At 40.5% G+C, this 26,131-nt stretch overlaps 1 protein-coding gene across 2 annotated transcripts; it reads right to left on the reverse strand.

Annotated features, from left to right (window-relative positions):
- Nucleotides 1-1,220: 1,220 nt before the first annotated feature.
- samsn1b (SAM domain, SH3 domain and nuclear localisation signals 1b) lies at nucleotides 1,221-20,444 on the reverse strand. 2 transcript variants are annotated; one of them, XM_021319315.2, is made up of 13 exons: nucleotides 20,291-20,444; nucleotides 18,194-18,328; nucleotides 17,841-17,884; nucleotides 17,724-17,764; nucleotides 16,611-16,696; nucleotides 12,563-12,698; nucleotides 12,064-12,479; nucleotides 10,559-10,678; nucleotides 6,539-6,656; nucleotides 5,933-6,084; nucleotides 2,534-2,719; nucleotides 2,285-2,435; nucleotides 1,221-1,959 (listed from the first exon to the last, which is right to left on the reverse strand). In XM_021319315.2, exons 1-13 carry the CDS (start codon nucleotides 20,312-20,314, stop codon nucleotides 1,817-1,819), a joined length of 1,752 nt encoding a protein of 583 aa, XP_021174990.2. In that variant the 5' UTR covers nucleotides 20,315-20,444; the 3' UTR covers nucleotides 1,221-1,816. The 2 variants fall into 2 exon arrangements, with proteins under 2 accessions (XP_021174990.2, XP_035999350.1); XM_036143457.1 differs by lacking the exons at nucleotides 10,559-10,678; nucleotides 12,064-12,479; nucleotides 12,563-12,698 and having other exon boundaries at nucleotides 20,291-20,443.
- Between the last annotated feature and the right edge of the window lie 5,687 nt (nucleotides 20,445-26,131).

Raw genomic sequence — 26,131 nt, forward strand, 5'->3', positions numbered from 1 at the left:
TCATCAGTAAAAGCCAGAGCTCTTTGGACATGGCTGAGAATCACAAGAAGCAAACCGCGTACAAGCTTATGAGAAGAAGAGGAAGGCCTCAGTAGAAAGAAATAAGAGCAGAGTGGTTTGAGAGATTTTTTTACTCTGAAATTCCCTGTGTAAACTTGTATTGAAAAGCATACTGGGCTTTTGAAAGCTCTGGGAAAGCTCTAGGTTTAAGGGCAAATTCTTTCTATTTTATTTATTTTTATTTTTACCTTTTTTTCTATTTACAAATTAAATAATCATTCGAAAAACTACTTTTTTTCCCTCGTTTTCATCGTCTGGTATTGAATTTTGTTTGATCAGTAACATTTAAGGAGTAGAGACGGAAGGAATCTTAATGGAGTGAATTCATTTTTTAACCCCACTTAAAGCTTGCAGGGCGTAATGTCAGAAAAGCCAACATTCTACAGCATTCACTGAAGTCAGATCTCTATCATTGTGTGGTTCTGTTTTCTTTTGTATGTATGAGATTTGGTTTGCAGTTATAGTTTTGAGTCTGGGTTATGTGAGGAAGTTATCAGCAGCCATTGTCCGACCCACAGTGGCTAAGTCTGACAAGTCTTATATAGGCATGATAAACTTAAGACAAGGTAGCAATCCTGAACATTTCATAGCTGTTTATGCAACACCTTTTATCAGACAGCTATATGAAGAGACGACCATATCGGTCTGTCACCAAACTTGATTGCTGTTCGGAATACGATTCTAATGAAAAGCACCAGTGTGTAAAACTAAAAGAAAGAATGACATTAACCCAATCTGCTGTAACATATTTGTGGCTGACACAGAATTATTGTTTTTGAATCCGATGCCTATTCCACCTGCGCAAGTTACCTTTTCCTTTCAACCTGTAAGTATATCCTGATGAATATTGCTGGTGGTGAACCATAAACACAAAAAAAACGTGCCATTTTCAGAGAGTGCAGGTAAGCACTCTCCTGATGTCTTATGCAATTTCTACAGAAGCTCTCTTGGAATGGCATCAGCAAGGACAAAATTAGTTCATCAAATGTTTATTACAGACAGCAAAACATTTTAAACAATGTGTGCATCTGAAGAAATAAATTGCCAGTTTGTCTGTGAGAAATTATTGTGCACTGATGTAAGTGCACTCAAAAAAGGGAACTAAAAGTATGTCAAATGTTCTTGAAATTAGTGTATTTGTTCTTGATTTGAGCAGGTAGTTAAGTTTATCTGATGATGGGATGAGTATTTTTACCCCTATTATAAGATAATTAGATATGCTGCACTTGAAATGAGATAATGGCGATGAGTTGTTACTGTTTTAAGCGCGCAAATCTTCTTCTTTTGGCAGATCATTTAAACTTGCCTGCTCAAATCAAGGACGAATACACTAATTAAAAAAAAATCTTACTTACTTTGAGTTCCCTTTTTGCAGTGTGGCTTGTAGTTGTATAGCAGTTTAAATAGTTAGACGACCCCAAAGCGCTTTACACTGCAGTCAGTCATTCACCCATTCACACCCTGACGGTGGTGAGCTATGTTAGTAGCCACAGCTGCCCTGGGGCAGCGTGACAGAAGCCAGGCTGCCATACATCGGCTCTCTGACCACCACTAACAGGCAATTCGGGTGAAGTGTCTTGTGCACGGACACAACAACAGAGGCGGTCAGAGCGGGGGATCGAACCGGCACCCTGCCAATTGCAGGACGAACTCCGTAACTCCTGTGCCGCCGTCGCCCCTGATGTGGACATTTTGAACATTAGCAAATGCAAATAACTTCCTTCACAACATAGTTTTTTCTGACAATGCAGCATATTCAGAGAGAAAATGCACAGGGATCTGGGCTGTCAGATGTCATGACGCAGCCTGAGTCTCTGGGACGACTCTTCATGTCTCCCTTCGTGTCTTCGTTGGACTTTTCTGGCACCGGACAGGCATCCTTCTCCAATAGACTATCAGCTGGAAAGTAGAGAAGCAGGCTTGGTTGGATGGAGTGTGCAATCACTGATGTGGCTAGATAAAGGTAATCGTGCACTGCTGCTCTTGGGGGAAGAGCCTATCTGCCTGCAGCTTCTTCCCTCATTTGTCCCGCTCTATTCTCAGAAATGCTTTTTGAGGTTATCTTGTTAACTTTACCCTCTTTAGCCTGGATATCTTCCTAGTCACCTCTACTTAAGATCGGATGTCTATTCTCTTTCTAAAACCTCAATAACACTTTTTGTTGTTTTTGCTGCTGAATGTTTGCATTCATAAGCGTTTGTGAGGGATCTTGTCCGGTACTTACAGTGCAGCTGCTGCAGCGAGTTAACAGCAGCGAGTAGACGTTCTCTGTGTTCTGGATCAGTGACATTCAGCTGAATCAGGTCGCTCTCCCTCAGCTTCATCAGGTCATCCACTGTTTGGTAACTGCTCAGCTCCAGGGATGAGGAGTACTCCTGACGAAGCAAAAAGCACTGTTTAGAGGCTGAGTCAGCATGTTCTGATGAATGCGATCGAGCTACATTTAATCAGTCAAAAAGAGAAACAACTGTACCTCTAAACTGAGGCGCCTTAACACCTCCAGTACTGTTGATTTCTGTCTCACTTCATGCGGGTTTGGGCCAGAACTGTGTGTCAGCACATCCACGTAAATAAACTTAAAGGTTCCTATTTGGCCATTCAGAGAGCCTGTCCATGTTCCCATGTGGGGCTTGGCTATGACATCAATTACATCTCCCACCTGCAAACAAGTTCACCTCAGTTTCAGTCAATCAAAGCGTCTATAAAGGTTTATGAAATCCTATAACCTCCATCATAATTAACTGTGCAGTTACAGTGATGAGTGAGTTAAAATGTGATGTTTGTATACAAGACCACATTTTCCCTCACTGTTTGCTTGAGCAAGATTTTCAGACGTTATTTCAATCTGAAAAACTCACACGAAAAGAAAAGACAATTAGAAGAATTTTATTGATACAATATTTTAAGCCTTTGGCGCTCAGATCTCGGCAGGAAACATTCACGCTGAATTATACTTCAATACGCATAAGCAGGCGTATGAGAATAGGGATGTTTTCCCCCCGGCCTGAAACTGGTGGTGGAGTAGAGATAAACAAAGTTTGATCAGTCCATAGACGCTGGTTGGCGAGATGATCTGCTTGAGCAGAACTGGTGGGATCCAGTAGACTGCGTAAGCTGGTACCAGTGCTTCACTCAGGGACCCAGAAAGATAGATGTCCAACTTGGATAAACACAGGTTTGCATGAACTGTCCATGATTAGCAATCATGAAGCGACTGTGGAGAGGAAAAACTCCCCTTTGGGAAGAAACCTCTGGCAGAACCAGGCTCAACATGGCGGTCTTCTGCCGGACCGATTGAGATTTAACAGGGAATTCTGTAGGAGTCCGGAGGAATTACACTCTGATAGGGACGAGGTTGTAGGAGCACCATGGGAAAGCCAGACGGAACTTGGCTACGATGGTGGAGAAGGGGATGGAGGTGGGTTGAATCAGGGTCATCTGAGTCCAAATCAGACATGCACAGCCACTGCTTGCTTGTTGGGTGGAAGGTTGAGACGTGGATTTGAAGTTCTTTTAAGATGAACCCAGGATGCTGATTGGCTTCGTGGAGGAGCAGTTCAAAGCTGATTGGCTTGCGTTGGAGGCGAATGAGTCTCTGATTGGATGGAGGTAGGCAATGGAGTTTCTTCGATTGAACTTCTGTTTTAATTTCTTCTTTAAAAGAAAACATCTAGGCCATGTTAAGCTCTTCTGAAGCCTTGTACTTTTGGTTTGATGAAATCAAACTTGAACCTCTGGGCCCCAAACCCTAAAGGTAGGTTTGGCATGAAACAAAAGAACAGAACAGCATATCCTCAGTGAAACACGGTGGTGGCAGCATCATGCTCTGTGGTTACTCTTCTCTATCTACAGTTGTTGCAGACAACAGTAGATAGAGAAGTTTAAGTTTCAAACGCCAGTTGGTTAGGTATCAGTTTGAAAGCTGAACTTAAAGATGAATTTTAGTTTTTAGCACTACTTTGGTTCTGAACATCCAACCAAGCCAACAGGCCAACATTCTACAGAAACTCTGTGGAGTCTCCTGAACATGGCTGCAGGAAGGAGATGTCCTAAACGCTGATGCTGAGAAGTTTTTCTGAGAAGTCAAGTTATAGGATGCTGACAGATTCCAAAAGTTTTTCAGCATTCATGCTCTAACAAAAGCAAAAGGAGCTTCAATAAAGTACATAGTTTTATAATCTCACACTGTAAAATCTGTTGCAGTTAATTTTTTTTCCTCCTTTACCAACCTCTTGTTGCATGGTAAGAGAAATGTTTTGAATATTTGAGGTCTTGCTAACTGAAGATATGGGCAGAAAAGTGAATGTTCTATTTTTGTAATTCCCTACTTTTGGAAGACTGACAAACATCATCCTGACTTTATTGACACATTCTCTCATCTGTCCCCATCATGAAGAGTGGATAAGAGAGATAGGAAGTTAGCTGGAGGTCTCAGTTCTTAAAAGGAGAAAATTCAGCTGCTTGAATGCTTGCAAGTGTACGTTAAGCATTGTTTACAGACAGTATTCTAACCTTCATCGACCCAGAGGAAGGCTAATCACATCGATGAGGACATCTCCTGTCCTCCTTATCAATAGTTGCAGGTGCTGGCAGAAGAGTTAAGGTTCAATTTTCTGTATCTGTAGTATTCACATATATATATATATATATATATATATATATATATATATATATATATATATATATATATATATATATATATATATATATATATATATATATAGATAGATAGATAGATAGATAGATAGATAGATAGATATAGAAATACAGTGAACACTTTATTGTAGTTGTATAGCACTTTAAATAGTCAGACGAATAATAAGGTGAACACTAAAATAACACATCCTAGATCTGAATGAATGAAATATTCTTATTAAATACTTTGTTCTTCACATAGTTGAATGTGCTAATTGCAAAATCAAATTAAAGTGAAAAAACACACTACACAGGCTGATCGAACTTTGATCTAATGTCCTTAAAACAAGTCAAAATGAGGCTCAGTAGTGTGTGTGGCCTCCACATGCCTGTATGACCTCCCTAAAATGCCTGGGCATGCTCCCAGTGAGGTGGTGGATGGTCTCCTGAGGGATCTCCTCCCAGACCTGGACTGATGCATCCACCATCTCCTGGACAGTCTGTAGTGCAATGTGGCATTGATGGATGGAGCGAGACATGATGTCCCAGATGTGCTCAGTTGGATTCAGGTCTGGGGAACGAGCGGGCCGGTCCATAGCATCAATGCCTTTGTCTTGCAGGAACTGCTGACACACTCCATCCACATGAGGTCTTGCATTGTCTTGCATTAGGAGGAACCCAGGGCCAACCGCACCAACATATGGTCTCACAAGTGGGTCTGAGGATCTCATCTCTGTACCTAATGGCAGTCAGACTACCTCTGGCGAGTACATGGAGGGCTGTGTGCCCCCCCTTCCAAAGAAATTGAATTGAATTGAATGTGTGTTTGTGTTCTTGTTCTTGCAGTCCAGTAAGAACATTTCTTGCACATTTTACTAGTAAAGTGAGTACTTTGATATAAAGTTAGGACCTGTTTTTGGTCCTCACTTTTTTCTGGACAAGGGGTTAGGTTTAGGACTAAGGTGTCAATTAGGTTTAGGTTTAGGTTAGGGATTGGTTTATACTCATAAAGGTTAGGTGTAGGGTTAGAGTCAGTGTTTCGGGTCATAGAAAGGGTTATAAAAGAATGGAGGTAAATGGAAGTCAAGGCACGGTCTTTAATAAGTATTTAAAACAAGGATGTGTATGTGTCTTTTCTGTAAATATAATGGAAACAACAACCCAAATTTAACAATGATGTCACTGTTGTAAATTCATTTTTCAATTAGTGGTGACATTTCCTCTAGAACTTCTATACCTTGAGTGTGAGTGATTCTGTGTCATACGGACTCGGCACAAACTCTGTATGGACCCTGGCTCGGCAGCAGAACTCCCGTGTGAGCATCAGGTCGTCCTCCAACCTCAGACTCTCTCTGTTGCTGGAGCAGTTTGACCCACTGGTGACTCCACCTGAAGCACAGAACACACAGAAAAGTTGCCAAGTTATTGAGTTTGGTTCTGAAGTGGGTATTCATACGTCTATGATAAAATACACATATACTGGTCTGAGATATAGATAATAAAGTTTGTGTAATGTAAGTAAGGGCAGGATGTGACCCATGGGGAGGGGCTGTTGTCTAATGTCAGCTGGAAGGTTGGGATTTTTATTCCAGCTTCTCTTTGCCACATGTCCAAGTGTCTGTTTACATGACCCTGAAACCCAAGTTGCCCACCAATATGGTGTATCAGTGTGGATGGGTGAATGGGGCTTGTGGTGAAAAGATACTTTCTGTGCTGTTTATGACTAGAAATGTGCTGCAGTATAAATTCAGTCTGTTTTCTCAAGCCCAGGGTCTTTAAACAAGGATCGCATGAGTTACTGGGTTGTATTGTGAAGAGTAAACTTGAGCATGAAGTAGCTTACTGGAGGAGCTCCGCCCACTCTTAAGGCTGTAGAGGCTTTCCAGCGAGTTTCTGGACTGTCTGCGTCTTTTAGTACATGTTCGTCTGGGGCCACCCTCCCTCCTTGTGGCTTCGTCATTCTGCACATAATGTTTTCAACAGACAGAAAAATACAGTTACATTTTCACTTGCCCCTTTTCTGCTCTACAGTGTAATGTTTGTGATTGAACTTCTGTTGCCTCTATGTTTCTCCTACCACATGCATCTGGAGTCAGAACAAACCGAGTAGATAAGGTGAGTTAGAGCACTAAGGTGCAGTTTAATTTCTCGTGTGACTGAGCAGTTTATATCCAGTTCTTTGCTGAGACACACAACTACTTGGCAAGCAATGTCCGTAATCCTGTAAATGTTGCCTTGCTTTTTATAGACAACACCAAGGAGCTTTGTTCAGAATGTAATCCCTGGCTACCTGCAGTCAGCTTTCACCTTCCCGTTTCTGTGAAATAGCTTGGTGGTGGATTTAGAACCATGTGATTCAACCACACTACACCATGTATTTTGACATATCGAAAAACACGTTCAACATGGCTGTAAATGAGGAGAAATGAAGCATACTTATGTAGTATCACATGTCACCTATTATGAGCCCCATTTTTCATAGTGGGGGGGGGGGGGGGGGTTAGCCAACACAGTCAATAAGTGCTAAGTCTTTAATGTTTATTGCCCTTATTGTTTTGCAAATAGGTGGAGATCTACAGTTGGAGTCACTTCAAGCACTCTCCATGCTGAGGCAAATGGATCATCATCAGAGCAAAGTGTCTGAATAGGATAGCGCAAAAACATAAATAAAGTAACTTTTGGGCCTTTTTGAAGCATGTGCTGCATCATTAGTTTTACGCTGGAGAAAATTGTGTAACAATTGCCCATATGTGCCTTAAATGTAGCATCTCTAATGTCCAAAGCAATCCAAGATGATCTGTTGCAGCCAGGCGTTACATTGTATATGCTACAATATCACATGTGAAGATGGACAGTCCTAGAGAGTTATTTACCTAAGCTCACATATTTTTATAGCTTTTCCATAAAAATGTAAGGCAGATGTTCTATATTAACAGGATTGTTACTAACAGCAAATGAGCAAGAGGTTTTGTTAAAAAAAAAAATTATTGATTGGTAAGCAGAAAAATCAACCATTGGGACTTGTTCCTTACCTAATCTATTATTTGCAGTTGGAAGTTCTATCTGACATCTAGGTTTTGGGACAAGTAAAATAAAGAATATTAATTATTTAGTGGGCTTCTGTAGAGGGGCATTTGAGCTGGCAATATAAACAATGTCAATGTGTTAAAGTAATCATTTAAATAACTTACTTAATGAAGGGTGTGAGTAAACAAATATTATGTGTAATTTATTATATATAGTTGACAAAATGTGGCTGTCTTCCAGCTCAAAGCAGTGTGTGAAGTGTAACATTGCCAGATGGAGTGCATTTTTATGCAATTAATAACCCTTCACAGTTTATTCACAAAGACGTATATACTTTTCAACTTAATAAATCACGACTAATGATTGAAAGAAGAATGGCAAGCGTTGGAGAACAAAGCAAAGTAAAACATTCATATAGTACGATCAGTCTGATATGAAATTAACCTTCAGCAACACTAACAAAGCCACCAAAATTAAAGAATAAACACTTTTTTGCTACATCTTGGTTTACATAGATATAATGTTTACATTAAACATAAGATTGACTTTAAAGGGAATGTTTAATGTCTTTCCTTTCACAGTGAAGTCATTCAGTTATGGTCTATACAAAGTGAAACCGCAATTTTTTAGCCTGAATTCTTCGTTATTGTTGCTCCACAGCCCCTGTTTTACCTCTATTCTGAGGTACGTCTGGGAGCAACAAGTTTTGGTGCGGCCCCTTTAAATGCAAATGAGGCACTTCATGCCCCGCCCCCTCCAGGTCACAGACTGTTCCACTCCCTTCTGCCATTTTTGCAGTATGCTGTGGGACAGTGTAATAAATTGTGTGGGTTAATACACCCAGCAACCAAACATTTTCCGTCAATGTGGACTACAAATTCACAGCTGAATTTTTTTTTATGGTGGATTCATAAAATTGGTTAGCCAGAAGTCCCTGGCCTTGTTTAGCAGTTATGCAGAAATTACTGTTGTGTGACTGTTTAAAAAAATGTAGCAGAGAAAGGAGAAAACCGAATGGCTCGAAAAATATGAGCCATACTGATTATAAAGATATTAAGATAGTAAATATATCTATGCAGCTCCTGGACAGAATAAATTTTAACTTTTAAACAAGCATTCCTGGAGACTGAGTACACAACAAAATGTATTTAAGGGCTAAAAAAACTCTTACATGATATGTCCCACTTAACTGCTGATAGCATCCCTGCTGGCCTGGACAGCCTGCAGTTTGCCTACAGAGAGAGTATGCTGTCTCCCTGGCACTTCACACACCCGTGTTTGGATGCTATTCATGGACGTCTGCCCACTGACCCTCAACACTGTGTCCTCAGCCCTGCTCTCTTCACCCACAACTGCTCTGCTATCTGACTTTACACTTGAAAATGAGTCCATTAGCAGCTGAGGATTGTTCGTCAGCTTCAGCCCCCCGCCCCCCCCTTCCCCCCCCCCCCCCAATGAGTGATGCTGTTGTGCAGTGCAATCAACTTCTTAAAAAAGAAAAAATGGAAGCTCAAGTCTTATTGTGTCTGTATGATGTGTAACTATGTCCATTATGAGCCGGTGTCTGCCTGATCAAAAATGTAATTATGGTAACACATAATGACAATAAAGCTTCTTGATACTAGAGTGTCACAGAAGAGCTGGAGCTTCTTCCAGCGGGTAGTGTGTGTAAGTGGAGGTCCACCACTGATAGGTCAGCAGTTTTCACTCATTGCCAAAATTACCAAAATTATAGTGTTCACATTACAGGCTCTCAATATTGCTCAATTTAATATAATGATATTACTAGAAACAAATGTGGGGTGCAAAGAAGGTCCTGCATTGAAATCCTGCCCTGGGGTCAGTTTGCATTTTCTCCCTGTGCATGCATGAGTTCGCTTTGGGTACTCTGGTCTCCTCCCACAGTCCAAAAACATGATTGAGAGACAATTAGTCTCTCTAAATGACCCTTAGCTGTGTGTGTACATGGTTGTTTATCCTGTGTTTCTCTGTGTTGCCCTGTGATAGACTGGCAACCTGTCCAAGGTGTACCCTGCCTCTCACCCAATGGCCGCTGAAGAAAGGCACCAGCCCTCCCTCACCCACGATCCTGTACGGATAAGCAGGTATAGAACAGAGATGGATGGCTGGATCCAAACAAAGATCATTGGTCCACCTGACCAATATACTGACAGACTGAGTCAGTGACAGCAGAGAGGTTTGTTTGTTAGTTGCATTGATTGATTACAGTAATCTAATGTCATATGGTGTTAGAGACGGTCACTCCTATTTTACATCAAATAACTAAATTTAGGGGTACCCTAAAGGGTTTTTGAAATACAGTTAAATATTCTGTATTTACAAATCTACATTTAATTTACAGCAAATCCTTAAAGTATGTCTGTTTGACAGAAAACAGATGGTGTTGATCACATTAATCTGCTTGTCTATGTTAACCAACGGGTGTAAACATTTTATATGACACTTAAATCCCACATGCTAATAATGCATTCAAATTTCATCACTGATTCAATAAAAAGGCAGCTGATGTGCGGAGTTTGGCACTTCTCTGCTGCCCATTTAGTCAGACATGACAGCTGTAGGCTCCAGTTTTATTTACATTGAATAAATGTATAATTACATCTATTGCTGTCAATTAACCCATAAACGTAAAGAAGTGTCAGATGTCCTGGTCTATTTCTGAGCAAATCCTGCCTGGTGAAACTGGAAAACAGTTGGTTGATAGCTGCAGTCTGCCATTACAGGTGTCTCATGCTGCCAGCTGTTCTGTGTGGTTCCAGATGTTTGACGTGTGCGCTGAAGCGAAAATTAGACCTTTGTTTGATGCATAGCTTACAATGTGAGCTGCCGCGGTTTTCTCTGGTGAGGTGTTGATGTGCTTTGAGTCACTTTCTGATGAGGTCTCCATCTCCGCCCCCTGCAGCTTCGGCTCAACTGTCCCCTGCTTTTCCTGTGACTAACAAAGCACAATTTAAACAGAGGGAAACCACCACAGTTGCTAAATACAGATTTACATTTTAGGAAACTGAACTCCTGCTCGCATATCAAGTCAGATCGAGGAGTTTTGGATTCTGGAGCCGAACAGATTGTGTAGCCATTATCCTGGATTCATTTGAGCCCCGTGTTGTCTGATGGCAACAAATCTTCCAAGTGGGACCAACTGTTTGGGCAATAGAGGGATTAAAATATGTGTATAATGGTGACAGATGGTCATTTTTGTATTCTCAGTATGATCCTACGACATAAACAGCCCGTGTTCATTCCCTGTCTGTGACTTTATTTCAGAATTGGGTCAAACCCTGTTAGCCTTCCAACTATGGATGGATGTTGCAGACGTTGTGACTGTGTCTGTGGGGAGGAGGGGACGGAATAACTGTTCTGATCCTCAATCTGATGAGTTTTTATTTTTCATGTCCTTTCAAACCAGATGGTTACATATGCTGTTTTCTGACATAAGGAGTATAATGCTGCATAACTATTGTCAAAACCATCTCGACTTAAAACAACCAGGCTGCACGTCGTAGCGGCTGAGTCCTGGTCCGAGTGCTGCAGTTACCAGGAGCAGGATTCTAAGGAAGGCACAAAAATCTCCAGAGCTCACTGTTGGAGACCTGCTACAAACAGTGACATCCTGGAGTCAATGAGTCTCCATAGCAACACAGAGATACAATCTATGTGTCAGTAAAAAAAATGTTTTATGTCCCCCCATCTCAAACGTGAACATGCAGAGTTAAACAATGCAAAACTTAACCAAAGGTTGATGAGATTTCTACAGCCAGAAAAATGGGTTGCCACTAGATTTTTCAGCAGAACAAAAACCACCAGAGCTAATTCTATGGAAAACCTGTGGAAGACCGAGGACTCTGGATGATCTAAAGACTGAACAACAAGGAACAGTCAATGATCCCCCAAACTACTAGCTCTAATGTTATAGACAAGACTAGGTGCTTTGATGATTTGAATTGCCACTGCTGCTTTGTAATTAGCTCTGATTGGTAAAACAAAACAAAAAACATTCTTTATAAAGATTCTCTTTTTCTTGTTGTCTTAAAGAGTTATACATCACTGATTACACCTAACATATACGTTTTTATATATATATATATATATATATATATATATATATATATATATATATATATATATATATATGTGTATATATATATATATATATATATATGTATGTATGTATGTATGTATGTATGTGTGTATTAACAATTCTGATTTAACTTCCTAAAATATTGGAAAATATCTGTGATTTCAGATTCAAAAGTATCGATATGATATAACGTTGTGAACCTCTGTACCTCTTTAGCACGCTGTTGTGTTTCTGTATCTTACTGTGTTTTGTGAGAGCTGCAGATCTGTGAGGGAGCGGATCATCTGTGACAGAGACAGATCCGACTGTTTCCGGTCCAGCTCCAGAATCAGACTCTCAAAACGATCCCATTGTGAGCTCCAGGGCAGGGGGGAGCTGATGCCATTGTGGGCGCACCGTTCATGTGAGGTTTGGTGGCAAGTGTGTTGGAATGAAGGCCAGGCGTCTGGACACTCAAAGGGCTTCCACCTGTGATGTCCCATCTTTGGGCTCCAGACCCCTCCTTCTGTTGGATCCTCATGGAAACGGCTGGTTTTCTGCTGTAGCTGAGGTGGGTGTTCAGCTGCAGCAGCTTTAGAGGAGCTCTTCTCTGTCCTTCTCAAGAGGCTAATGCACGTTAGCACTTTGCTGTTGTGTCTCACCCCTTCTGCCAAGCAATCTAGACATGAGCATAAGCTGCTTGTTTTATTCACTACTTGAGTACAGATTGCTGATTTGACAGAGAAATCTATAGCCACTCACCATGTTTCTTAGGTGTGCACATGTCTCTGTCACCATCATCCTGATGTCGATTCTTTATCTGTACCAGCTTTTGAAACTTTTTCAATCTGCCCGTGATGTGGATGCTGCCCTCAGAGTCGGTTACAGTTTCACCGTGCTACATACAAAAATAACACATTCATTCAGCTTAGATGAGTCTACAACTCACCCACCCAACAAAACCTCATAAAAATAGGACAAAGTGATGGAGATAGGTTTAATTCTCTTTATATAGTGTCACTTCAAAATATGAGCTCAACACACCTCACAAAAAATGTCATCACTCCAATCAGTATAAGGAAGATTCCAAGTCATCCTAACTTGATCCTAGTTGTAATGTGTTTTACATAAGAGTAAGAGTAAACAGGCTTAAATCGGAGGCAACCAGACTTTTATCTCCGTTCTTTCTGAAAACGTTTCAACACCCATCCAGCCTGTTTGCTGTTGTGATGACCCAAATAACTGAGAATTTGCACATGCATGTTTAAGAGTGAGCAGTAAGCCTGAACGAGAAGAAAGGGGATTGTAAAGAGGGATTATGACAATGAGTGTGATGAAAAAGGCTTGAGAAGAGAAATTGGGAGGATGACTTGGATGAAAAAAGTTTGTGAAGAGGGACGAGAGCAATGAATGAGAAGAGAACTGAATGTAACCCAGGATGTAACCCGCTCTTGCTTTTCCCTTTGGATGAAGAGCGAAGCATCTTCTACAACGGAACTGAAGTCAGGTTGTTTTGTGTTTTTAACCTTTTGTGAATTTGCCGTGTCCTGATGACTGAGAATCTACATCAGCATGAAACAGGGTTATAAGGTGGGATGAGCAAAAGGAGCGGAATGAAATGGGGTTGAAAAGAGTGACGAGGGCAAGGCAAGGGATGGACAAAAAAATGAAAGAAGAATAAAGATAATCAGAAGATTAAAAATGGTTCTAAAGAGAGATAAAGACAATGAGTGGAATGAATATTATTGGAAAGACTGATGAGAACAATGAGTGGGATGGAGAAGGGTTCTAACAGGAATGAGATGGTAAATGGGTTGGAAAGAGACTGACGGATGAAAAGGATGGAAGTTATAAAGAGAAGGTCAAAATGAGGAAGGAGGAAAAGAAATCGAAAGATAACGTGTCAATTCAATATGCCTTCTGTTGCTAATTGCAAAAAATCTGTCATTTGGCCCTTTTTAATCTAGATTTGACTTTTTGGGATTGGAGCAGAGTAGGACAATGTTGCATTCGTGACCTGTATATTGAGATAAAATTTGCTTTAAAAAAAAAGGATAAAATTTGCTACCTTTTTACAACTACAAACAATTTTTAAACTGCATAGCAACACTTTTTTTTTTTTAGATATTTACTGGTAAGGGATTATGTATGAAAATATATACCAGGTTTTAGAATAGAGTTGCAACCTATAATTGATGAATGGTTAAGCTTACCCTCACATAAAGACAAATTCATTATAATACATACAACAAAGCACCAACGATTACCTCTCCCTCTTCTAATAAAAAGAGCCAGGAGAAAGACATGGGTATTAAAACTATTAATGACAAATTGGAAGAATCTGTTCAATAATTACCCTCCTGTTCCAATAACGGCAGACACTATAACAATTAAAAAATTATGCATAGACTTCATTATTCTAAAGATTCATCATATTTTGTCAACTGCTTCACCAGCTGATGAGAAATGTCGGTACTAACGCAACACTTTTTTTTTTTAGCCTTTTTTACTTTTTACCTAAACTTGCCATCTATTAGTCTGATGTTTGATATATTGCCAATGCTTTTTAACAGTGGACTGTCACTAGAACCTTTATTAGTCATTCTGAGCACATCTCAGATATTCAGAAAATTTACTTCGGAAGTGAAGAAATGTATTTGCTACTCTTTCACCACTGCAAAAAAAAAAAAAAATAGATACTCATGAAGTCATGGAAAGGACCAGCAGTACCTGCTGCTAAAATGTGGCTACATGCGCTCACCAATGCATTACATCTGGAAAAAATCAGATAGTTACTGAAGGACAATCTGTTTCAGAGCATTCGGAAACCCTTTATAGGATTTCTACAGTCTGTGTCTGTATGAGGAACTAATATATTTTTCCACTACATCATGTCATCTCCACCTCTGGATCATTTATATCTCTCTAGTTTGTTCGTTTTTCTTTTCTTTTCTAATCAAACAAAACTATTGAGCTCCGCTTTGTTAAGAAAAAGATGTCTATTGTAAAATGCTCAATAAAATTGCTATCACTAAAGGATGCTGTGTCATCAAAACGGATGCGGGGGGATGAGTGTAAAAAAGGAGTGAAGATTGATAGGGAGGATTTGTTGGATGAAAGAGGTTGTAAAGAGGGCAATGGGACCAGGGTGGGGTCAGTGTTTTTTCCATGGGGACACAGAACAAAAGAACGTAACAATCAAAAAAAGGCAACATTTCATTGTTTAATATATTAACAGAGTTAAAGAACCACTTGTAGCTCTGGGACTGCAGGTTGCAGACCTCTAGTCCAGCAGATAAAAAAACTGGGATTCTATCTTACAACCGCTGGAGCTAAGAGTACAAAGCTTTAATTGTTCAATCACTGTTAAAGTAGAACTGTAAAAGTAAAAAAAAAAAATTGGTCCATGGGACCAATCAATTAAGGTTTGTGTGCATATCATCAATATAAATTGATTTAGTATCATGTCTTCAGTGCAGGGGCCATAACAGAGGCCAGAACCAGTTTTACACCAGCACCAAGATGAGGGGAATAAAGTTGAAACATAGTGAAGAATTCATTGTAAATAAGGAGGTTATTTGGGATAAGAAGCAGGCCATTCAAAGAGGGGAGGTGAAGGAGGGGATGAAATAGTTACCTAAGAAAGGATGAGGGGGAACGATGGAGAGATACGACATGTTCGGCCTTCCATCCATGATTACTTGCTCTTGCACCAACTTACATTTACTGCTCATCAGTACCTCCAACATACTTTAGATGGGAAATACATTTCTGTCTCATCATGTGTGAATGCACAATGAACTGGATGGGCAACGCAACCTGAAACTGTCAGACTTCACAAATTATGGCAGGGGGCCGAGGATGCTCAGTTCAACATGTTCAGTGTTTTGATTCTTATTCAGACATTATCATTTGAACTTGAATACAGCTCAGTTGGAAAATCTATGAAGAATAAAAAGAACTGAAGAGTTTAATAATTGTTCTGCTTTCTCTCTTATAAAAAGACCGGGGGGGGGGGGGGGGGTTCTGATATGAAAACCAGCATGTCATTTCTGTCTGTTAGGATTCAGCAAACATTGTTTAACTTTCTAAAATGTTATTGTCAAGTGAAATCCTTTGCTATGGAGTGTGGCACCATTATGGCGGGACAATTTAAAGCTAAAAGGGGTAGAGCAGGATATGATCCCTCAGATTGCTTTTAGGAAAAAGAAATACTGAGAAGGTATCAAGCAAGGTTTCCTTTAATGCAGGAGGATATCCTTATGTTTTCCTAAACGTGAAAGTCAAAGACGTCGCATTGTTGTGCCGTCACTTGATCCTCAGCTGCTGGGATCAAATCCTACGGTCAGTGGAATATCCAGTAATCCCACAGAGCACGGGCACATATAACCGGAGTTTCTAAAGATGATACGAGAGGATCGGATTTGTGTGCCTTTTCCCTCTTACCTTCATTCTAACACCATAATCCCAGCCCACACTTTTCTTTCTTGTAAATAAAACAAAAAACTTTTTTACTCTAAAAACATTTAAATTGTCTCACGTCAGTAAAAAAAGTGCACGTGCGCGCAGGTGTGCCAGGCGTCTACACGCATGATGCACTCTCCCAGCCATGTGGGTCCAGGATTACACAACAGTGTGGCATCTGAGCAGCTTTGCGGTGGTGTCATTTGAGCAGACAGTTGTCTCTTGGTCATGCTGATAACAAGGAAGCACTATTGTTCAGAGAAAGTAACTTACACATCACTTCTAACCAAATATTATTCAGTTAAAGTGTGACTGTGCTGCAATGTGCTTTGTAATGTGTTTTTACCTGAGCTGGTAGATCCGTCCTTGGTTTTTCTGACACCGGCTCCTTCATTTGGACGTCCCTTGTTAACACGTCGCTCTCGCTGCAAGCTTCATAAATCAGAGAAAGCCTTTTAGTTTAAATTATGACCTAAACACAGGCATCTATAAAACAAGCTTTTTAAATGCAATGAATAATAACTGAAAAGCTCAAATCCCTTTACTACAAGTGCTTTAGGTAAGTCCATGTCAAAAGCTCCAGATACACAGCCCCTAATCTCAACGGGACATTGTCTTAGCATCTATTCAGGAAAGATAAACAAATGATTGAGATTAACATTGCAGAAAACAAGTTATCCTATAAGGACTGTGCCATTTGAAAGCAAGAAGTTAGACATTACAGAAAAAAACAACTAGATGACATAATCAGATTTCTACCATACAATTAAAAAGGTAAATAGAGGCAACATTTAACATTGTACTTTTATGGACTGTTTGTCCATAAAAGTATTACTGACATCACAAGGTTTGTTATTTTTTATTTTTCTAATTTGATTCTTCTTGGGCAAGTGTGGGTTCTCTCTGGGAACTCTCTTTTCCTCTAACAATCTATACATATGCATGTTTGGATAATTGTCCTAGTCAGTGTGTGCATATAAATGTATTTATCCAGCATGATAAAATGATCACCTGTCCAGGGTGCATCCCGCCTCTAGCCCTCTGAGTGCTGGAGACCGGATCCGGCATAAATTTACAGATGCGCAGATCGGGCTTTTCTTGGTTGATATGATTTCCTCTTTGCTTTGAGTTCTGAGCTTCCAATGCTGATTTTGACCAATTCCAATGTTTTTCCAAGGACCATTTTACATAAAACAAAAAAATGTGCTGCAGTTTCATTGGACTAAAAGATGTCCCTAACCTTTATTTTAATTTTGCGTATTTTAATTTTGCATTTAATTTATTAATTAAAGAAAAACAGCTTTTTCAGTATTTGAGTTACTGATCATATTTCAGAGCTGAACTTAACTGAAAGTTGCCTGATTCCAATCGTTTGACACAGGGTTAGCAAAACAACCATAACTTGGCTGCTACCAGCATAGCGGTGTACAGAGTACAGGCGTACATTATTTGTACTCACCCAAGGTTTTATCCTCCAAGGTTACTGGTCCCTTACATGACCTGAAGTAACAAATAGCAGTTAAGAAAGACATTATTTCATGATTGAAAAGTGAAATGAACCAAATTTGTTTGGTACCTTCTGTATTCTCCTTTTGGTCTGGTCATAGTCTGATCTTTATCCTTTGGGGGAAAAAACATAAATATGGCCAAAAATAAGTCATGAGAAATAAAGTTCCAACTGACTGCCCAGAGCAGTCACATTGTTCATAAAGTATATAACTAGATTTAATATCAGATGGTGTTGTTCCAAAACCTTTCCCTCTGTAGAGGAGGGAAAGGGGGGTGTTTTATGTTGCACCCCCCACAGTCTACACACACAGAAGCCAGAGTTTGGCTGTGCTGTGTCAAACTAGATTCATTGCTTAGAGTTCAGGTTCAACATCAATGTCTGCTTATCGTGTAAGTAACACAGAATGGAGGAGTACTTACAGAGTTGATGGATGGATCAGAGCCGCCCCACTCAGCCTTACATCTCAGACGCCCAGAAGTGCATTGATACTTGGGTAGGACTTCCTTGAGTGCATGGCTGTTCACTGGTTCATAGATGCTTTCAGTGGATCCCTCCTAAGGAAACAAAGCAATCAGAGTTTATGTCCATAATAAGGTCTCCCACTGCAGATTGGTCTCAGGTGAGAGGGTTGGACAAAGAGCGATTTAGCAGTCTCGATGAAGGAGTGTTGAGAGGGGTGGGGTGTGGTTGTTGTTAGTGGGGGGGGGGGGGGGGGGGGGGGGGGGTGGGGGGGGTTAATTGGGCCTCCTGGGCCTCCTTTCGCCCAGCTAGACACAAACCCAATAGCTCCAAAGCAGGCCACCACCATGTGGCTCCACCCCCTCCTGCCTTAGCTCGGTGTCCAGCTAGGGCTTGGTCCTAGGCATGGCAAGCTCCAGCATCACAATCTAGCTTTTGGATCAGGGTTTGTCCCTTCACTGCAGGGAAATGATCTGGAGCTATGAGTGAAGTTGAAGCCAATTACATTTAGTTGGGCACACCTAGTTGGGCACACCTTCAGCTACTGCCTGGGCTCTGGAACCAAACTGCTGGAGCAGGCCTGGACTCTCTCCTACCTCAAGGTGATGGGCAGTGTGAGGGTCGTCTCTTTGTACCTACAAGTTACAAGAGGGAAGGTTCTGACTGCTGCTTTTGTTAATGCCTGAGTTCAGATTACTCAGCCCTCTTGTAGTCTCTGGGAGGGGTTCTCTAAGGGGTGCAATGGGAGGATTTAGTTGTGCTCAAAGGGGACTTCAGTGTCGGTGTCAGTAACAAAGGTGTCACTGGACTGGGTGACTGATCTGAATCTGAATGCTGTTTTGTTATTTGACCTCTGTGGTACCCATTGGTCCATTACAAACATCCTGTTCAAGTATAAAGTGGTTTAGAAGTGTACTTTGTACCAGGCCATCCTGGGCCAAAGGTTGTTCATTCAGCATTTTAGGTACACTACCAACATAATTAATCTGCCTGATCTATTGACCATACGTCCACCACAATAAGTTCCTATCAGGTATGTTACCTAGAACAGCACATGAACATGGCATCTTTGTTCGGCAGCCAGAACTATGGTCCAAAATGTTACCATCATCTATCATCTGATTAGATGATGAGATGTCAGTTTCAACCAGAGTAGCTTTGCTAGAAACACAGGAATTTTCTGACTGATTCAGCAGTGCCATAATTAATATCGGTCTCTTGCAAAATTCTAGACATTTCATAAACAGTAACAAAAATTACAGCAATATGAACTCTTTCAATAATAGATAAACACAGAACCTAGCTTCAAAAGTTCCAAACTATTCCATCAAGGCCTGTAGTGTTGTATCCAAAGGTGCCCAAAGAAGGGATCTGAGACCCACCAGCATTCAAAATCTGCAGGTCCATAGGCAGGAGCATGGTGCAGCATGTCAATTCCTCAAATTAGGTGTGAATTTGAAAACTCAGTTCTTTTCTGAAAGGCGGTCATAATAAAATTTCGAACACATGTTAATTTCCTGTCTTCAACAGAAAAATAAACATATTTATTGCTGTCATGCCCTGTAACAGAAATCCCAACATGTCATTTCTAATCAGTAACTAATGGGGATCAGCTGTATAGTGCTGAATCCGTCACTTCTCTTAGTCCAGTAAAACACCTTCTGAGTTTTTATTTAAAGTTTTTTTTAACGTTGAATTTGGGTTTTTAACCCTAACAATGTATCATCATTCTATGAAATCTTTCAATGAATTCTATATTTAGACTTCCTTTTTATAATGTGAAGTATAGAAAATGATTTAGTTGAATTGTGGAATATTCAGTAACCTGTCAAATGTATAATTCTTAGAAATAAATACATTTTCACAAAACTAACAGCTGTACAGGAAATGCAAGTACAGTTAAAAAATAATGCATCTCACAAAATTATTGAATTTCCCTTCCAACAACACCATTAGCATCACGCTTGTATTCCTTAACTGAACCGCTCTTTTTAAGGTCACAGGAGCCAGGTTCTTCTAACAAACTAATTTAAAACATTTCAGATGCCGAGCCTTACCAGCGTGAAGCAGAAGAGGTCCATGTTGGACAGTCAGTCCTGGAGACCATGTAACCAAAAGCAACCAAGCTACGCTCTGCTGCCTCTGAACAAACTCACTCACACACACAAAAACAAGCGGCGTAACAAACCCCTGTGATGCAAAAAGTCACGAGGCCCCCACGCTGTCTCCAATCCAGAGGCCTAATCCTAGTTTTAAATCCCTCCTATAATCCAATAGAAGCAGTGAGCCATCCCTGTCCAACGTTGGCCTTAGGCGGAATCAAAGCTCCCGTAACAGCAGGACAATAGACAACGGGCCGTCTTTGTTTGCAATGAAGCTCAGACGATTATAATAATAACTGAGACTTGGCCTGAATGATCACTAGGTGCACTTCATGTAATGTTCTTTACTGAGGAACTGGGGTATCATCACATGTTCTAAAATGCTTTTAGTGGTTTTACATTTGAGTGCATAAAGATATTCGAGAGAATATTTCTTATTAATTCCATGGACACTTTTTATATTTTATTTTACACTGTATATGTCAAGAAAATAGAATAGAATTTGTTGTCATTGTTTCACACAGTGAAATACAGTTTACCAGCTCTCGTTTGGCAGTGGGAATATCCCACATACACTATATTGCCAAAAGTTTTCACACACCCATCCAAATAATAGAAATTAGGTGTTCCATTCACTTCTATGGCCCCAGGTGTATAAAATCAAGCACCCAGGCCTGCAGACTGTTTCTACAGACATTTGTAAAAACATGTGTCGCCCTCAGAAGCTCAGGGAACTCCAGCGTAGTTCTTTGATAGGATGCCAAATATGTAACAAGTCCATTTGGGAAATGTCCTGGTCCCTAAACATTCCACATTCAACTGACAGCTGTGATAAAACACAGTGGAAGTGAGGAGGAACAACAGCAACTCACCCACTAAGTGGTAGGCCTCATAAGGAAGTGTTGGCAGCAGATGCTGAGGCGTAGAGTGTGTCAAAGTCGCCACCTTTCTACACAGTCAATCATTACAGGCCTCCAAATTTCATGTGACCTTCAGATAGTATTATCTGCATCTAAGTCATACGTCACAAGGTGTCAGATGCAGTGGTGTAAAGCACGGGGTCCTGGGGCTATGCCTGCCTGATGTTCACTTTACATCCAAGCTCCTGATTCCGTGGCTGGGGATGTCGCTGAATCAAGCTTGTCTGCCTTCGTTCTGCTTTGTGCATACCGACGACAAGATGTTAAGGTCAAGGTTATTTTTCTGCCAACCTGGCAAGTCAAAATAATACTATGCAGCACTCTCCATTCTGCACATTATCAATCTGGGTGTGCTCCTACCTCTGTTCGAGGAAAGGAGGAACATTCCTCAGAACTCTCCGAGCTGATTGGGCGGAGCGACACCTAGTGCCCACCTACCACAGGCTAGTTTTAAATATTAAATGAAAATGTGGTAAACAGGAGGCGCCATGAGAAACCACAGGTTACGCTGATCAAGGCGTGCTTATTTGGATAGTGAAACAGATGTGACAGCAGCAGCTACGCGTGCGTCCTCCTGCTCTGCCATGTTTACTTTGTGCTAGGCTGTGTGCTAGGCACTTCTGCTGTATGTCCCGCCTTAAACCATAATGCTGCAATGTGATTGGCCAGCTCGTTTTGGGTCAGTCTCAAACAGCTGAGGTGGGAGCAGGACAAGACGGACTCTCGTGAGTTTATGACTACAAAATTTTGCGAGAAGTCAGTTTGCAGGCTCGATTATTTTCCTGCCACCATAGTGTCCAGTGCTGGACATCCCCTCTGTAGGCTGAATCATTGTCAGAACTCTGACTTAGACAGTGTTGTCTTCAGCAAACAGGACTATGGTGTTGGTGGAGTGAATAGGGAATGAGTGATGACTGAATATTGAATGGAGATGGGGGCTGAGGACACACCCTGGGGCGTCCCTATGTTCAGGAGACGGGTTGATGAAGTGTACAACAGAACGAGAAATTAAAAAGCAACAATGCCATTGTGCGTGATGCAACTCCACAAAAACACGTGGAGATAAAAAACTTAAACTGTTTGACATTTACCAACTTTGTAAATGATAACTGTTTGAGTTTTATTCTTATTTTTTTGTTTGTTTGTCTTTTGGACAGTTGAAGATGTTTGTTCAATGCACAGATCTAACAGAGATATTATAATGCAGAGCTGTAAATTATCTCAGCTTGATCAAAATAGTGCTGTGAGTTGATCTGGACCCTCTATTGACAGGCATTGAAGGAGTGGGAGGTGTTGCTGCAAGGTATGCAAAGTAATTCAAATCAGCAGCTTTTGTTAACACCCCCTGGCTTGGAGTCATTCTAAACAAATTTAAAGGCTTGTTTTCTACCTAATCTTTACAGATTGCCAACATTCAAAAGGTCATATCTTTTTCAAATTTTATTTGATTACCAGAAGTTTGACTTCACTGGAAAGCTTAGAGTCCACTTTTTCTGAATCTGTAAATAACTCCAAACGGCCCGGGGAGACTTGTTCATGGTTTTGCTGTGGCCGGTCACGTAACCAATGGAGTAACATCAGTGAGGTCAGTCTTATTCTTTGAAGTTGGTGCTTCCGGTGAACAACCTTCTGAAAATAGGATTAGAACATTTATTACTGCAGTCAAGCATAATCTTTCCCTCCCTCCAGCTTTCCCCCCTTTACATTTGTCTGCGCTTTCTCTTGTGCCAGCGAGGGACCACGTACGCTTTCATGTTTCTGTGATCAGAGCCTTGCAGCTAAATTAATCACAGAAAGAGGACAACGTTTCTGACATAATAGGAATCAAAGGATTTTACTCATCACTTTTAGCTCCTTCAGAGAGAAATCTGAAGAACTTTTGTGCATCTTGGATTAACTATTGATTTTAGTGAAAATAATCTGTAGTCGTTTCAGATGAGGGCAAAAATGAGCAACAGAGAAACTCTTTACATTAAAGAACCTGGAAAGACCTCATAGTTCTGTTGATGCTACAATCCGTTTAGCGGATAGAGGTATATTAGCTGTTATAATTCAGAGCATCTGTAGATCAGAGCAGAATAACGTTCTGCATGATACTGACGATCAGGATGTTCTCAGATACAACCACTACTTTCTTTCATCTATGGGCTGCTTGAGAGACTTAGAGCAAAGTCTGTGTAAAAACACCCCTACATACCACTTTTATTACTCTAGCAACCACTGATGCAGGACCAGAGATGGACCCATACAGGTTTGTAGGGCCGATGCAAATACTGATTATTCTGACATCAGGCTAACAGATACCTATTACTAATATGTACCGCCAATTTTTTGGGGCCAATTCTTGAGGTCGATATTGTTTTTCTCTTCCTCAGTTTACATGATAAAATGTACACAATGACCACAAATGTTACACAAGTCGTAAAACTTTAAACCAGTTAATATTAACAATCGCAGGTTGAAAGGTACACAGAAAAAAACATGTGTCATGACTCTTGTGGCGGTGCTTTGCTCACACTTGATGAACGTGTCACAGTAAGAAAAGAGCTTCTTTAGGTCAATGGGGAGAAAGAGAAAGAAAAACACTGACCACCACGACCACGACTGTAGCTTGATGGGTTGAGTAGTAGCCTGGCAATCAGAAGGTTGTGGGTTTCCAGCTTCCCCTTGCCACATGTCGATGTGCAAGGTACTCAACTCCAAATTGCCTACTGAGCTGTGTCTCGGTGTATTGGGAGTGTTGGCCTAGTGGTTAGAGCAGCGAGGGGGGCAGAGAAGGATGCAAGTACCTGGTTCATTCCCCAGTGCCTGCACTCTGGGTCCCTGAGCAAGACCCTTAACCCCAGAACGCTCCCCACTGCTCGCCAAGGGTGATGGGTTAAAAGCAGAGAACAAATTTTGTTGTAATGTATGTTTCAATGACAGTAAAGATGATATTACTATTACTTACTTACATTACCAGCCGCTCTCTGCTAAGGAGGGAGCGGCAATGTATGCACTCCATGTGAGCTCAAGGCACAGCTGGCTGGATCGGCAAACGAATGCACATACCGATACAGAAGTTAAAAAAAGCGCAAATATCGGCCAAAGTATCTGATGTAACGGGCGACCTCTATGCAGGACAGCAGTTTTCTTTATTTGGGAATGACTATTGTCACTGCCAGTACTTCCATGTTTGTATCATGAAAGCTCGCTCCCAACAGGCTTTTTGGTAGGCACTAGAAATAATAAGAGCATCGCCTGATCTACTCTGTCTCCTTCTCTCTCCCCCCTCTGGGTTTGAATGAGTGTGGACACATCGCACCTTGCAATCTGACAAACTGAATTCTGGTTTGTAACTAGCCTCAAGGTTATCTGGTTTACTGAACGCTGCTCAACGCTTATTCCAGACCTTTTTTTTCCCCCAAAACATATTTCATCATTAAACATGGCTTTAAAATCATTTTGCTTCAAAGTTTTTTCTGCTAAGACAGTTCTTCACCCTCTGGTTACATCCATGGCTATTTTCTTTGCTTCTTGCAAACAGATAGTCGTAGCGATTTGGAAGACTAGGTTAAACTATGAGATTGAATGAGCCTCATAAATGAAATGAATCACTCTCAATGATGAAGGCTTTTTTATCAGGGAAATATTTTATCACATACTTTAAAGAAGGAACGAAGAGACTTTGTGCATGTTTTAAATATACATTCATTTACAATCAGAATATTTTTTACATGATCAAGGATTATAGGGAGTAATTACCCTTAGGCAGTGATGTCCCAACTTTTTTGCACTACAGTATTTTGCACTACAAAATAGTCAAAATGACATTACTTATGGTACCAAAAAAAAATGAATTTGTTTTTTAAACCAAATAGGATAAAAAATTAATTAAGTTGCAGGATGTTTGTGGTCCCATTACATATAAAAATCAAAATGAAGGTAACACACCTGGTTAATAAAATATATTTACTTTGTGTGGTGCCAAATATTTTTTGTTTTTAAAATTTTTTTTATTGTTCTTATAAGCTTGTGCTTTAGTAGACATCATCAGCCCTGTCAGTCAATCAGACAAGGACTGGGAGTCATGTAGCCATGTCCCATCAGTCAGTTTAGATAAATTGGATCTATTATTATTCCTGCTACATGTCTTTGATCTCAGAGAGAATAGTAATAAGACTGGTTTAGAAAAATCTGCTCATTGCCGACGGGAGCTGCGCACCTCTTGAAGGTTTCACGCTTTAAAACACAGACATGGATGGATGGGTATTTAAACAAGCAGTCGTTCACCCTAACAGAATAGTAAGGTCTAAAATATGCTCCACTGTTGAAGGATATTTGCTGGATGAGAAAAAAATTTGGTCAAACCTAGACTCATGGTAAAGGTATTTTGAAAAGAGCAGGTAAATGCGTGTGAAATTAAAAATTAATTTTAAATTGAAATAACGACTTTTTGACTGGACATGAGTCTCGATGTTCTTATTGAAGGAAAAGGAACCCATTTAATCGGCTTCTCACAGTTAACAAACAAAAATAATAATTACTGCAGCATTTCTTAGTTGTTGACTTAGCTCTTACTCATTTGCTTAAAAAATACAGGAGCTACCTCCTCTTTTACCCATGTGTTGGATTGTTTGTTACATGTCAACTACTAGAAGCATGTTCTTTCTTATCTTGTGAACGCCAGAAGGATTTGCTCTGTAGATTGTGGGAGTCAACTGTTACACAGTTTCTCATATTTAAGTTCAAAGGGAAAAAGGGAATACTTTAAGAAGCAGACAAAGCTGACTAAAGGTTCAGTCTTCTGATAACTTTTTTTTAACTGAAAGGGTTGGGGGCTCGCTGTGTTTCAAAAGTAGCAATATGGCAGAGCCCTCTTAAAAGCTCCTGTGTA

This window comes from Fundulus heteroclitus, chromosome 11 (assembly GCF_011125445.2).
Source record: "Fundulus heteroclitus isolate FHET01 chromosome 11, MU-UCD_Fhet_4.1, whole genome shotgun sequence".
In the NCBI taxonomy this organism is placed as follows: domain Eukaryota; kingdom Metazoa; phylum Chordata; class Actinopteri; order Cyprinodontiformes; family Fundulidae; genus Fundulus; species Fundulus heteroclitus.

Bases quoted from the DNA above. Each gene is read 5' to 3' on its own strand.
- samsn1b (XM_021319315.2), bottom strand. From the start codon at position 20,314: ATGGACCTCTTCTGCTTCACGCTG. The intron at 10,679-12,063 runs GTAAGATACAGA...GTGCTTTGTTAG, and splicing joins TGCAGCTCTCACAAAACACA to TCACAGGAAAAGCAGGGGAC. The intron at 2,436-2,533 runs GTACAGTTGTTT...TTGCTTCGTCAG, and splicing joins TAAGGCGCCTCAGTTTAGAG to GAGTACTCCTCATCCCTGGA.